Source organism: Ambystoma mexicanum, chromosome 12 (genome assembly GCF_040938575.1).
Source record: "Ambystoma mexicanum isolate Mex_15411 chromosome 12, UKY_AmexF1_1, whole genome shotgun sequence".
NCBI lineage: Eukaryota > Metazoa > Chordata > Amphibia > Caudata > Ambystomatidae > Ambystoma > Ambystoma mexicanum.
This window is the reverse complement of record NC_090936.1, coordinates 467,047,781-467,062,474: the sequence shown is the minus strand read 5'-3', so window position 1 is coordinate 467,062,474 and position 14,694 is coordinate 467,047,781. Positions and strand designations below refer to the sequence as shown.

The window sequence follows — 14,694 nt, the reverse complement described above, 5'->3', positions numbered from 1 at the left end:
TGGAGAGCTCGGCATTCACTTACCTAAGGTGAGAGCGTTAACCTTTGGGGGTCTACAGGAGAGGAGAAGAGGAAAGAGATAGGGACACCCCAATAACCCCAGTTCATTAACCCCATATTTTCTATCTGCAGACATCTTACTCTTGAAGTCAGGCATACAGTGCACAGAGGTCCAGCCCAAAGAGCCAACCGGGTGCTACACATCACCTTTGAAGATACGGTAGTCGCCCAGTCAAGACCGGCGCCTCTGCGAGAATCAGGTGAGCGTTACAGTTCCAGAGGGAGAGAAAAAAAAGAGAGAAGAGGTTGGACCTCAAGGTCACCTACCCCAATAGAGGGAGAAGCAAATAAGAGGAAACCCCAACAGGTGCCACACACACTGACTCTGGCCCAGAAGGACAGCCTTCCAATCGAAAGAAGATTGTGAAAGGCTTTACAATTTGCTTTACCAATAGTGAATACAGGGAAGGCCCGTAATGTAGGGTTTGAGACTTTTTTATTTGAAAGATTGTTACAGGGGAGGTTCAGGATCTCAGTGCATAGTCCTCCAGAGACACTTGTGTTATCCCAACCTACACCCGAATTATATTCACCATTCTTTAATTTTAGCTGTAATCCTATTTCCTGTAGGAATTCACTCCATTCCTGACAATGTTTTGTCCCTATATAAAAAATCCTACATAAATGGTTTGAAACAAACTTTGCGTGTGTTCCGTTCGGTCCTCACTCAGATGTGGCAGCTTGCCACAACATTCACAACAGTATCAACAAAATGGGATTTAGAAAGAAAAACAAATAATTTCACCATTATTTATTAAATTAATCATTTGCTTTGTTTCATCACATCATCAATAGGTAGGATCACAAACACTGGCAAATTCGATTACAGAAAATTACATCTTTTGAGTGTTGCAGTAAGTACAAGAAGCTCGTCATAAAGAGACCCCCTCACCATTATATTTTCCATGCCTCCTTTAGAGACTTTATAAATAAGCAAGAGTGTTATTAAAAAAACAACAAAGATAAAATAAATATTCAATAAATCAGCAGAACACTGACACATTATGACACTATTAAACCAAGTACTTACGTTGTGCAAGGACCCCTTGGACACGATATCCCAGGATGATGGCTGCTCTCTGAATGTTCAGCACATTAATCAGATCTGCAGCTTTCGCAGCACTAAGTCTTTCACCGTACACATCTTCCACAAAATATATTAGTGCTGCTGGGTTATCAGAACCCTCAAGCCGTGACACATTTACAATCTACAGAAAGAACAAAAGAGAATTTGGGGCACATGAAGAAGAGAGCTACAAATGTCCATTCAACAACTTAGGTAACGATTGGGGAATCTGGTTGAATAACTGAGTATTTACCTAGCGGAACACTGTAGGGACTGAAATAGCTGTTATGCTGAAACCTGTATGGGCTCGCTTCGCTAGAAACTTTTGTCAGGTTTCTGAAATATTGGGTTTTCTGGTCCTACCTTCGTTAATAGTGACCTTTGAGGAAGGAGAATCATTTGACTGGACAGATAAAGCACATGTAGAAGGTCTATACTGTAGGTGATCTTCTAAAGCAGCAGAAATGGTTGAAAATCTTCAATTGCTCATGTGTTAGCAACCTTAATTACTCAGAGTACATCCCTTCATCCCTTTAACAAAATAATTAACTTACTGATGGTGTCTACCCATGGATAAAGCAGCTTTCTTAAATGTCCTTCCAGATACACTGCCTGAAGATAAACTCTAAGTTCTGGTACTTCCCAACTGACACTTAAAGCAGTAATGAGGGTGGCCAGGGGAAGAGGAGCAGCTGGCAGCTCTCTAGATGAGCGTCCACTGACTGCCCTATAAACCCCTCACGTATCGCTACTATTCATTGCTGAGTGTCTTGCTCACTGATCTTGCACACTCCCTTACCTATTTTCTTAAGGCTATAACTGCACACTGATTTCTCAACACCTCTGATCACTTCTCAATTCACTAACTACCGTCTTCCAAAGGGTGTTCATCCTCACAGCACTTCAAGGCCATACCAATGGCAGTAGGGGCTATATAAATGCCATGTAACATAACGTAACTGGAGCAATGCTGCATGAGTGCCAATGCAGTTTTCTAGGGGTTTCATCATGCTTGAAAGGAAGTAATTAATCAGACACCAAACTATACCACACCTACCATCCATGTGGCATGCTAGAACTTATTTTTATGTCAGAACTCCGATGCCAGATGTGTGGCTTCCATAGAATAAAAACAGACTTCTGACCACAAATAATGAAAACCCTAATGACTCCAACGAAGTCAGAACTGATTTCCTGGCGGTGACCTCCTCCCATGTGGTCAGGGGACGGCAGCCACTACCTTCTTCTGACCCTGGGGGTGGCTATATGAGGGATGATCACATGGGAGGAGACAACCTCCGGAGTGATGTCATTGCTTCATTGGATAAGACATGGTATCCCCATTTGCTCTTGAAGATAATACCTCCAATACCTAATACCCTCATGGCCTATTGTCACATGTCTACACCTCTCCCTAGGAAGAATGCTGAAAACCCTTCCCCAAATAATATATATCAAACTTCCAACTTTGGTCTACCTTGTGGAAAAACAACACCGCTTTCTCCAGTTCCATTTATCCATCAACCAGACCTGATTTACCTTCCCACGCAATTGCGCAATCTGAATGACACCTGGCCTAGTAGGATCGCTGTCTGTCCTCCCTCTGTTCCCCCTCCCTTGCCTAGTCATGCCTTGAAACACTTGTGTATGAAATCATTATCTTCTGCGCCCCCTTTGGACCCTTCAAGGTGTATTTGATTAACTTGAATTTGGCAGTCTTATAAATTGAACTTTTATGGGTGTTGGGTGGGTGTAAGGTCATGGTCAGGCTTAGTAAAAATATCTTTTTTAATTATGATTTTTTGTTTCTTGCACTAGCATTTTACAAAAGGTCCAGATCTTCAAACAAACTTGAAACACAGTATATCAGTTATCTAGTGACCGTCTGGTGTATTGTTATAATTTTCATGTTCTAAAATGTTGTGGGCCGTCTAAATATTAATTGGTATGTCATTAGTGTGTCCTGATGAAGACGACTATTTTTGGTCGTCGAAACTACGCTTATGATGCTATTTTTCAAATGAGATACTCGTAGTAGGCACTTAGGACTTTTTGAATACAAATTCTTCTTTGCAGTGACTTCCATCCACTTATTACATATACAGTGGCTAAAATGTACTATACTTAGCAGTGCCCCATGAGACAGTTTCTTTTAGATTTTTTCTAAAAACTTTTTTGATAAATAATATGTATTTATTTACAATTTAAAAATGTTATTGTGTGGTTTAAAAAATCTTTATCCTATTGTCCTTCCTGTATAACTAATAAAAATATGTGATTTTGATTATTCACCTGACTGCCTTTTATCACTGCTTCACTCGAGTCAATTAACCTCTTGAATATTTGTATTTATCCGTGTGACCTCCTGCTCTGTTTTTGTATTTAACAGTCAACGGGGTAGGGGATACCCATCCTTTTTGCTTCATAGGCGCATTATAAATGCCATATCATATCATTTAGAACTATTGAAAATTATCATACAAGCTTGTTAAACAAATCACCAACAAAAGACTTCTTTTCCCAGAATCACCCGAACACTGGGATGAGGAAGAGGGAAGGAGTAGTGCAGATCGGAAGATGCATAAGCCCAGCGAGTGCTCTAGTTGTTTCTGGCAAACACCTGTGCCTGGGAAATTGAAAGAACAGAAGCAAAGAGTGGCGAGAGAATGTTTGACCTCTTCCCGAAATTCGAGGAATCGAGACGCTCAAGCAGGCATGGTGGAGCCAGGTGGCTCACCATCCAGGAAGAAGGGAGGCTCTGCAAGAACGGGAGGCGCTGCAGAAAAGCCGAGAGCCCGTGAAAGACTCCTGGGCGTTCGCAGAGCACAGAAAGCAGCATCTTAATTATGGTAACCTGAAACAAAGCAGGCGTGTTGAATAGACGCCGCGAGAGACGGGAGAACGTAGAGAAAGCAGTCACAAGACTGTATCGTCACCAGTCGACCACGAACAAGCTTGAGAACGCCAACAAGAAACAGTGAGTCAACTCAAGGAGAACGGGGACACCATGGCGTATCCGCAGGCGTGCCAAATGCGAACCATACTAAACAGAATACCCGAACGAGAGTAGGTGAAGAGACTAATTGTGAAAAGGGGATGTAAATTGCAGTCAATGCCCTTCCCTATATGTGAATGCATGAAGTAAAAATATATGGGGTACCCGAAGCAAATAATATATCAAGAGGATATATTATCCAACCAAGTAGATGTACAATTGTGGAAGTGTTTAGAAACAACTTGTGAATACAAGTAGCCCTGCCAGCAGAGTATACCAGGCAAATACAAGTGTGTGATAACAAGAAACCCTAAGAAGGAATATCAGGACCGTGTTGACAGTCGTGTGCGGAGAGGAGGCCTGCATTCTTCAACTGGAACACGCTGCACCAGCATATGTGGCCGACCGGGGATTCACTTGAACCTGCAACCTCTGGGCACCAAGGTCCGGATGAAACAGTGGGAAATGCAACCTCTGATGACCCTCTGAAGACTGGTAAAGTCCCAAGAGAAACCAGAGTACTGGGTTGAGTTACTGTGGTACTTACCTGAACCCCTAAGTCCCCTCGTTTTCCTAACGTTTATAATGTTTACACTAGTTTGGCCTTGCCATTGCTTGTTCGCACAGCACTCTGAAAGCTGCAGACAATTTAATTCACTAGGATAGATACTTGCCTGACTTTTGGAACGCTTCTCCTATCCACAAGGCACTTCTCCTAGCTTTTTCCCAGCTCCTAAAACTACTTGGAACTTTGTGATCTTTCAGGGCACTAGGCCCCAGTCAACTTAGGGTTGGACTTCTAAAGTTAGGGTTCAATTCTTGTGGGCTGCCATGGCTAATATAACCAATACCTTTCCTTTTAGTATTGTGGGTAGTATTGTGTGGTGGGGGCACTGTAATTTTATTGCACTGGCTGTATATATGTATTTTATTTTTAGTTTGTGTATTATTACTTGCTTGTAGTCCTTTTTATAGCGTCTGTTTTGTCATAAATAAATGTAGTGTTTTATAACTACTTGTCTAATTATAATCCTTGATTACGTACTTTGTGAACTCATTGTGGACCCTTGACCAGGCTCAACCCTCCCTGAGACCTACCCTTGATCATTTTATATGCCACCCTGATTAGTCTGTCTACAGCTCCCAGAGTTGACCCTGTTCACTAACTAGGTTGGCCTCTTATACATCTGTCCATCAGGACAGAGTATAGTAATCCAGTCCTAACACCAGTTACTACTCCCAAACCCAAGAAAGAATTAAACAGAGAGGTCACCAACTGATCCAGAAAAGTTTTATACAACAGGGTGAAAAACCATCGGGCCCCGGGACCCTCAAATGGAGGACGGGATCCAATTGCTCTCCCAACACCCTCGACCGTGATAGGACTCCCCAACGCATCACAAGTAGATTGCGTAATCTTAGGGAGGTTGGCCTTCTTAACGAAATTCCAACTGGGCTGCTGTGGTCAGTTATTTGCAGTAAAATGACGAAAGTATCCAGGTACGCCACCTTATAATACTGGGGAGCACCCTCCGTGTCCATTACACATTCAACATAGTTCCTGGATTTAAGTCGAAGCAGGATGTAGGCTGACAGCTTGTTGGCCTGATTGCCCTGTGCATAGTAACATTTTTAGTGAGGAGCGAGATCACAGTCTCTGCCACCAGCAGCGCCTCCAGATCCACTCTAACCAATCTCACCTCTCTGCGTGCCTTCCTAGACCCCAATTGTGAATGGATTCTCTGCTTCCTGCAGATCACGTTTTCCAGGTGTTGCATAGCCTTTCCTTTAGATGAGAAGTGGGCCGCTGAGCGGCTAAAAATCTTGCCTTTAACAACTACCTTTAACGCATTCCAAATCCCCCAGTGGGGCCCACAATTAATGTGCATGAATGCTACTAATATTACTTCCTGTTCAAGTACTGTGGCAGCCCATTGTGTTTGAAGACATGCACGTTTTCCTAAGACAACTATAAAGAGGAATAGGCACATAGAAGTAATTTTCCCCTTTAGTTTTTGTTAGCTATTCCCTTGTACCTTACAGCAAGAGATGTGGCAGGAAGAGGTACAAGGAAAGCAAGAACACTATAGAAAGCATGGGGCTACTTTGTCAAATGTATCCCAAGCCCAAGTAATAGCATCCACACACACAGCCATGATTTGCAAAGTGTGTGTATAATACCACATATCACCACCGCCCTGTATTAACCCGCCTCCTCGGAGTGATTCCCAGAACCATACGCAACACTTCCTCACAGAAAACATGATAGACAGGCCTTGGGTCAGGATCAGAAAACACAACATGGGTTTGAAACATTATACACTCTAAGCCTGGGAAATGCAGCTTGTACGGATGTTGTTATTTTGAACAATAAACAATTAGTATGGAAATCAGTTTAAGCATTCATAAATACATAATACATAAAAACAAATGTGTCTTTACCTGTACAGTATTGCTCCCTGCATTGGTAGCACGTTTCCATCGCCGACCCTGGGATAAAGCCTCATTGATTAGCTGTGCCAGTTTTCTCTCCATTTCTGCCGGAAACACTTCTTCCTGAATCTTGTTTTCATCAACACCCAGGAGGACTGTGTGAAAAAACAAAAAATAAAGTCGTTTAGCAGCTACCCCTTACCTACAACTGAAGATACATTTTGATTGTTTTGCCACATTTAGCTGCGTCCTAGCAACATAGGGAATGTCTTACAGGGAAGAAGGAAAGGAGTGTTGAGAAGAATAACCGGTTGGCATAGCAAACTGCAATAATTGTCACCATGCAATGGGCGGTGCACTAGTTAACTGGTTTATATAGATTTCCACCATAAAAACTAATTAAGTGTTCTTTTACTAAATGTGTAACTATCAGGAATGAGGATGTAAGAATGTTCTCTGCTCCTTGTAAGACATGAAAGCATGTTTCAAGGACGGCACACATCAGTATATCAAACAAAACTGCAGACAAGACTCACCAACTGCCTACTCTGTAGACTGCAGTGAGGAACACACATTCCTGGGAAAAGCACCCCCCAGCCACCACAACAGTGCTCCACAAAGGAGGGTTTCCAAGTGGGGGGACTCCCCCTACCCGGTTGATTGATTGGTGGTGGCGGCAGAGGAGTGCAATACACTGAGGCCCACCAGCAACATATGTTGTCAATCTCACTCTCTCTGGCTCTCTCTCTTATCCATCCTCTTATCTATTATTCTCCATATGTTGCTCTTTGTTTCTCCTTCTTGCTTAATTTCTTTTTCAATCCCTTTGCCTCCCAATAAATGGACAGTGCGGTGCTGGTCAGGGTGGACATGGTACAAGGGAAGGCAAAAACATAATTGAAGGTTGAAAGTAGTGTTTGCAAGAGGTTGGCTTTTAAAAGCATATGATATGTAAACTATATGAATTTTGTTCAGGTTAATATGAATCAATCACCCCTTATGTCAGTATAAAGAATCGGGTGTTGTAGTCCGACATTTTGCAACTGGGGACCACAATCTGAGGGATGTGTGAGACTTAAGGCTCTACTAGCACCTGAGGAAGTGTTGCCAACCAATCAGGAGGCTGGTAACCCAGGCTTACAGTAGAACCCCACATATCCGCCCAGCCACCTGCGCCAGTCCATTTTTGTAGGCTGTGCCTTTTCCCCATGGGGACCCCAACCTCCATCACCTTGACCCCACACTTCAGCCCTCTTACCCCCACCTAAACACCTTAACATTCCATCTTGGTACCCAGCTGCCGCCATTAACAGAGAAAAAGGATGTGCCCCGTTATGTCTTGCCTTTCCCTGCACCTTGACCTGTATACATGGAATGCTGTGAGTGACTGACATGGAATGCTGTGTGTGAGAATGTTATGTTCTGAATGGTTCAGTGAATGTCATTTGCGAAAATGGGTTGGCGGAGAGGATGCTGGAGAGGAGGTGGACAATCCATCCACCCCCCCATCCCCCACACCATCCTCTATCGAGGTAGGAGCGCTGCAGTCTGCAGTGGGGCCAGTGACGGCCAGTAATTATTGCAAGGAGGCAGCGCCAGATCCTGGGGGCCTATCAGGTCTGCAAAGGGCAGACAGAAAGATTTTGTGGGGCTAAAGGCCCATCGAGTCTGCAAGGGGCAGACCGGCTTGGAGGGCCCAGGGGTCCATCAAGTTTGCAAGGGGCTAACAAAGGAATTGTTGCAAGAGACAAACCGTGACTTTGCTGTGAGAGGAAGTTAGAATCTGGGTAAGGCATAGTATACAGAGAACAGCGCCAGGACCGAAGGCCAGCCAGGTCTGCAGGGGACATGCACAGTCATTGCTGCACTGTGCCAGTGAGGGCTGCAAGTGGCACCAGTCATAGCTTCAAAAGAGGGTGTTTATGGTTCTGTAATGTCAGTTGAGAAGATGGGTTGACAGAGAGGATGCCGGTGGATGTTCTGTCCAAGTAACTTACCTGATGTGGCCTAAATATATTCCTGTACCCTGTAACTGGAGCTGGGACTCAGAAAAGAGGTTTCCTGTTCCTACCATGGTCAGTGTCATGGTTAGCCAGGAACCCACCTTAACATGCCCCCTTTTCTATGCGGCATGCCAGCCATCTTGTTTTTGTAGAAAGGGAATCAGGTTAGCACTCATGTGGTGCACCAGATTCCCTTAAAATAAACAATCACTCCAGAGGAAGGCCAAAGTTGGTAAAAGTGTTGTGCACATGGCTGGGGGTACGGGTTATTACCTGCTTAGCCCACCACCCAATCAGGTAATAATGTAGCATTATGCACCAATCGCACTTGCTAGCAAGCACGGAGTAGAGCAGCTGCTTCGTTGTCCTGGAGACAAAGAATGACAAAGTTACTCACCATAGTGTCTACCTTGCTCCTACTCCTTAGTCCCCTTTCCTCCATACTTGTGGAACATTCCGCCCATCGGGATGGGACCGGAGCACTTGTTTAAGCATCAGGAAATTACCGTTTTGTCCTCCTTTTATTGTTACGCAGGACCACTGCACGTGACCGCAGCCCCGCCTTCCTGAGCTCCGCCCTGTGCATCGCCCATCAGTCCTTTTCTATCGCCAGGCCTAGGAACATTTAGCAAAATAAAGGATACTTATTAGAGGGGATGGCAAGCAGGCATATGGAGGAAATGGGACTATGGAATAGAAGTAAGTTAGTCACTACGGGGAGTAACTTTGTCATGCTCCTACGTCCCGCTCCCTTTCCTCCATACTTGTGGGAGATTCCCAAGCACTGCCCAAAGGAAAACGGGAGGATGGAAATTCCTGCCTGGCCGAATTGGGCATCAGCCCAGGAGCTCAGGTCAAGACAATGGGCCTCATTCTGACCCTGTCGGTCTGGAAACAAGGATGCCGGTAAGCTTACCAGCACCCTTGTTTCCGGACTGGCATATTACAGGTCTGCCTGCTGGAGCCGCCATGCCAAACAGATCTGACCCTGCCGGGCAGAGCGGCCACGGAAGGCAGTCCCGTCACGGAAACACCGGCACCGTTAAGAATGGTGCCGGTGCTTGCGTGTACCCAATCCCATGGAGTCCTATCGGACTCCACGGGAATGGGGAACAACATTTTACCGCCACCTAGCTCCAAGAAATTCTAAGTTCGCTTTTTCTGGCGAGGTAAAACTTCAGAAAGAACGAAAGAAAACCGGTAATGATATTAACTGGTTTAAGTGGAATTTGGAGACAACTTTGGGAAGGAAAGAAGGATGAGTGCAAAGCACAACCTTATCCTTGTGGAAATTTAGGAACGGATGTTCGACAGAGAGCTTGAAGCTCACTTATTCTTCTTGCAGAGGTTACTGCAATCAAGGAGGCCACTGTCCAAGAAAGGTACTTGAGCTAGGTAGTGGCCATAGGTTCAAACGGCTTATGGCCGCCCCTTGAGGTCTCAATCCATTCTGAAAATAGTGTAATTTTCAGGAATAGCCAAGGAGAGAGCTGGACTGCTGCTGCATGGAGCCAGTTTCCACAGATGGCTAGGAAATTCAGATAATTTGTCACAATAAGGTCTGCAATGTCTAACGCATGTGCGTTGATCGTTCTTACGTTAATGAGTGCATCCATCATTAACAAGGCATCAGAGTTAGGTGTGTCTATGGGAAGGGCTTTGCGAGTAAGAGTACATGAATGGGTAAGGTTGAGCTTGTGGTAAGTCTCATTGTGAATCACGGGTTGTGTGGGTGTTGCTTGTGGTGTCATTCTCAAGGTTAGTTGGGGAGCTGTCCCTCATGGCCATAAGACAGTAGGAGTCTTTTAGATAAACAGGAGAGGCCTTAAAGCTACAGTTCGGTGTGGCGTTGCTGCTAATTTTAGACATAATGTAATGGTCGTTTTTAACCAAAGTGGGCGAGTCCTTTATGCTAGTCCCTTTTCTGTGGTAGATCAGCTGCTACCGGTTTTTGGTACGTCGGTGTCCTAGTCTAGAGTTCCTTATGTTGGCTGGGCAAGGATTATTAGCTTTAGGCTCAATAGCATATTGCATAATCTGTTGGCTAGGTGTAGGTGGTGGATAGGCATTTAGTGAGGTATTTTGTTTTAGATTGGAAAGTTGTAATGCTGGGAGAAATTGTGTAGGCAGTATGGAATGTACTTGAGGTAGTAGGATAGACATAGGTAGCGTTACATGGTGCGTTGTAGGCGAGTCGTGGTAGCGACAAGTGCTAGCATTAGGCTTAGGGCTTGGCATCTCCATCTCCTGGTGGAGGCTATCCATCTTTAGGCAGGTTTGGGAATATCGGTGTCTAGGCGCTGGCTGGCAGGCAGGATAGCTTCACTGAATAGTGGCAAATGTTTAAGAGTAAGGCGGCCGTGGTCAGTAAAGAAACAGCCCCAATGGCAAGTTTCACAGTTGATACTGACAGGGTGGCTAGTGTTACAGACGATATTGGCACAATATTTGAGGCGCTATAGGTAACATAAGGGGGCAGTAAATAAACAGACATTCACAAAGGCAAATGTAACAAAATATACTATCATAGTGGCTCACAGTATCTGGAATATGCAATGGCGCAGGTTGCTAGCCTGCTGACACACTAATTAATGGCGCACGGGTAACAGGCACAATAGTAATCACCCAGTAATACGATACAGGTACATGTTGCGGCGCATACTATCACAATTACCGTGGCTATCTTTACAAATAGTGTTCACTCACAGGCAAGTCAAACTGGCAATAATGACATAATATCTAGTGACATAATAGGTAACTATTTGGGCAAAGATTGAGTAGGAGACAGGCTGTGCACTACGTTTTCTATGGTAGTTCAATTAGGCATAGGACGCACCGACATATGGATTACTGCTGCTACACAAATCACGTGGAAATACCTGTTAATAGTTTATATGTAGTAATGTCAGGTAGACTCTACGGCTGAGAACTAAGGGGGAGCTAGGCAGAACAGTTAGGAGAGAGCCATTTCGAGCACACTATCTTCCAGTGAAATAATTTGCAGGTATTCAGGATTCCACAAGTGTGCAAGGACCGGATGAAGTGTCAGGTGGCTTCTGTGGCCCCCACAAACAACTGTAAAAAGGATGTTGGCTTTGTGCACACACAGAAATGACTGCCATTTTAATGTGGTCAAGAAGGATCGATTTGCATCTAGGGGGAACGTTTGTCTTTGGGGCTCCACAAATCGTACACCTCAAGGTGACGCAGTGTTGCCCCACCCAAGAAGAGAGGAGTCTGTAGTAACCGTTACTTGTGGGCAGGGCTCCTGCCACTGAAAGGTTGCCGGCGGAAGACCATCATTGACGACCCACCGTCATGGAGGATGCAACTGCAATCATCTTGGAGTCCGGATCCATAGCCTTAGACCAGCAGCCCCAAAGAGCAAGCTCATTTTTAGTCATGCAAGAGGTAGAGCCAACACACATGAGGCCATGAGGCCCAGGAGTCTCTGGAACCACCATGCTGACATGTGGGAGGGCTGCAGGAAAAGCTGGCACGTGGTTGACAGGTCCGCTATTCTGTCCTCCGTCAAGAACACTCTAGTACTGACCGTAAACCAACAGAAACCTAGAAATATCAGATCTTGAGCAACCGTCAGACTATTTTCGCCAGTTCACCAACAGCCCGAGATGGAAAAGGAGCTGGAGGATTGACTGAAGATTGATCGTTGCGGCTTGTGTGCAAGGACAGCGCAGGAGCCAATCGTCCAAATATGGATATACATGAACGCCCTGCATCTTCGTAAAGACACGGGGCGCGGAGCTGAGACCGAACAGTAGCACTCGATAATGGAAGTGTTCTGTTCCCACGGAAAACCGCAGATATTTCCGATGCAGGCTCTAGATCAGGATATGCATGTAGGCGTCCTGAAGGTCTACCACACTGAGCCAATCACCCTTCCTGAGAGAGGACTTTATCTGGCAGGGCGTAATCATCTTGAATTTCTCTTGGGGTACAAAGAGGTTGAAATTGGGGAGGTTGAGGTTAGTGCACAGGCCAGCCTGGTTGGGTTTGGGCACTGTCAATAGATAGGAGTAATAGCCTTCCCCTTGCTTGTGCAAGGTAACAGGCTCTTCTGCTCTAAGGTCTAGAAGTTTCTGTACCTCGGCTCTGGGGAAGGGTGACCCAGTCTGCTGAAGAGGCAGTGAGAGGGTGGGGTAGGAGGGAGGGGTAAGAGGAAGCCCGCCCGGGCGACCTACAAAACCCATCGATTTTCTGTGATGGTCTGCCATGCCTCCAGATGAGATGATATACGTCTTCCCACAGGAGTCTTGTGAGACCGATGGAAAACATAATTTAGATGGTTTATCAGCAGTGAGACCACCAGTTGCTGAAGAGGAGGTTGTTGACTGAGAGAAAAACCAGCCACCTTGCCTTTGCTGCTTGCAGCGGAGGCCACCAGCGGGAGCATCCACCCAGCAGTCCTGGAACCCTCTGAAACCAGAGAAGGACCTTGTTTGAGACCCCGACCTCTCTGAGTATAAGTTGCTTTAGCTGGGGCTTTGGCAAGGACCAACAATGACTTAGCAGTTTGCGTGCTTATCTTAGCTTTAGTGAGTACTTCATCAGTGGAGGAACGGAAAAGTTCCTTACCTTCGAAGGGAAGATCAAGTACTTTGTCCTGAACCTCCTTCGAGAATTTTGTAGCATGCAACCATAACACCTGGAGCTGTAAGTGTCGAAATTTTGAGACGCGGCCTCCAGCAGGTCCTGAGCCAGAAATTTGGCACTGTATAAACCGCCCTTAAAATCTTTTTTTTCTGAAAAAGCTATAGTTTAAAACACAAGGTTCAAACTTTTGTTTCAATTTATCTTTCACATACTCAAAAATGTATTCGTGTCCCCCTTATCACAAAAATAAAATTTCTCATTTTGCTACACAACTAATTAGATCAGTAGATTATATTCTCAAATCAACCCAAATCAGCATATCATCGATTCCATACATTTCTTTAAGGATCAATTTTCAGAAGCATGTCCATATAATCTACTATCGCACAAGTAAGTTTGATATTATTCCCAGTGATAATCACAGACCACCACACAGCCATGTCATCATCAAGAGGTGCAAATTTCCCGAGATGAAGAGAAGGTTGATTGCAAGTTTGTTCACAATCAATTATTAGATGTTTTGAAGATTCGATGGTCATACGACAAAAACGGCAGAGATTATCCTTTTATTGTTTTATCGTGTCTTTGCCAGAGAATTTCTTTTGTTTTCAATGTGTTCGTTCGGTTCTCGTTGATGACGAGAAGGGCAATGGAGCAAGTATCGTGGCGGCACGTTTATTTTTTTCTGATTGAGACCCAAGGAAATTGCAGAGTGCAGCATGGCTCGTTTTTCTTGATTTACTATCCATGCCCAGGAATCAAATTTTTTCTTGCCGCATTGTGGCCGTTTTAAGAGTTCATGTTTGTTGATGTTAGCAGCAGTCAAAAATGCAAGTAACTGATGAATCCATAAATTTAGTAGACTCGTTTGTGAAAATCTGATAAGCAGGAGTTGGTGAATCAAAAGACCTCTTTCGCATTACAGTGATGGATTTCCATATAACTCTACTATGAAGAGAATTCAGTGACAGTTCATGTTTTAAGATTGTCATAGATGTAGATTGAGGCATTTTTAAGACATGACGCCAGAACCGCCCCTCCAGCATGTGCCAAATTTGTTCTTTGATGTTCCAACCTGCCTCTGCGCCAAAGACAATGGGCCTCATTCTGAGATTGGAGCTATCCATGGCGCTATTAGCGCCATGGCTGCCTCCAATACCGGGTCCAGTCTGGTTGGATGGGGACTTACCGGGTCATTCCGACCCTGGAGGACCCGGTAAGTCCCCATTCAACCAGCCATTCCCCATTCCCATTCCCATTTGAGCCCCCAGACGGGCCTGCTAGTAGCAGGCCCGTAATTAGCGCCCTGGTCCCTTAGCGGGACCCGTAAAGAACGTGTGGTCCGACCACACGTCCTTTGCGGTTCCTGCTAAGGGACCTCGGAATTGGGCAGTAAGGGATTACCAGCACCCGTCCCCGGTATCCCTTACCGCCCAACTCGGAATGAGGCCCAATGACAGGAACCACTTTTTGGAGGTAGAAGGTCAAAATGGGTGCCATAGAAAATTTGCCATCGTTTTTGTT

At 45.0% G+C, this 14,694-nt stretch overlaps 1 protein-coding gene across 2 annotated transcripts in view; it reads right to left on the bottom strand.

The window, feature by feature from the left end:
* KIAA1549 (KIAA1549 ortholog) overlaps positions 1 to 14,694 on the bottom strand; it is a 644,398-nt gene that overhangs the window by 306,711 nt on the left and 322,993 nt on the right. For both annotated transcript variants that reach the window (XM_069628735.1, XM_069628736.1), the window contains 2 exons: positions 6,563 to 6,708; positions 1,090 to 1,267 (listed from right to left, as the gene is read on the bottom strand). In XM_069628735.1, the coding sequence (XP_069484836.1) occupies positions 1,090 to 1,267; positions 6,563 to 6,708 (324 nt within the window). The remainder of the gene's footprint in view (positions 1 to 1,089; positions 1,268 to 6,562; positions 6,709 to 14,694) is intronic.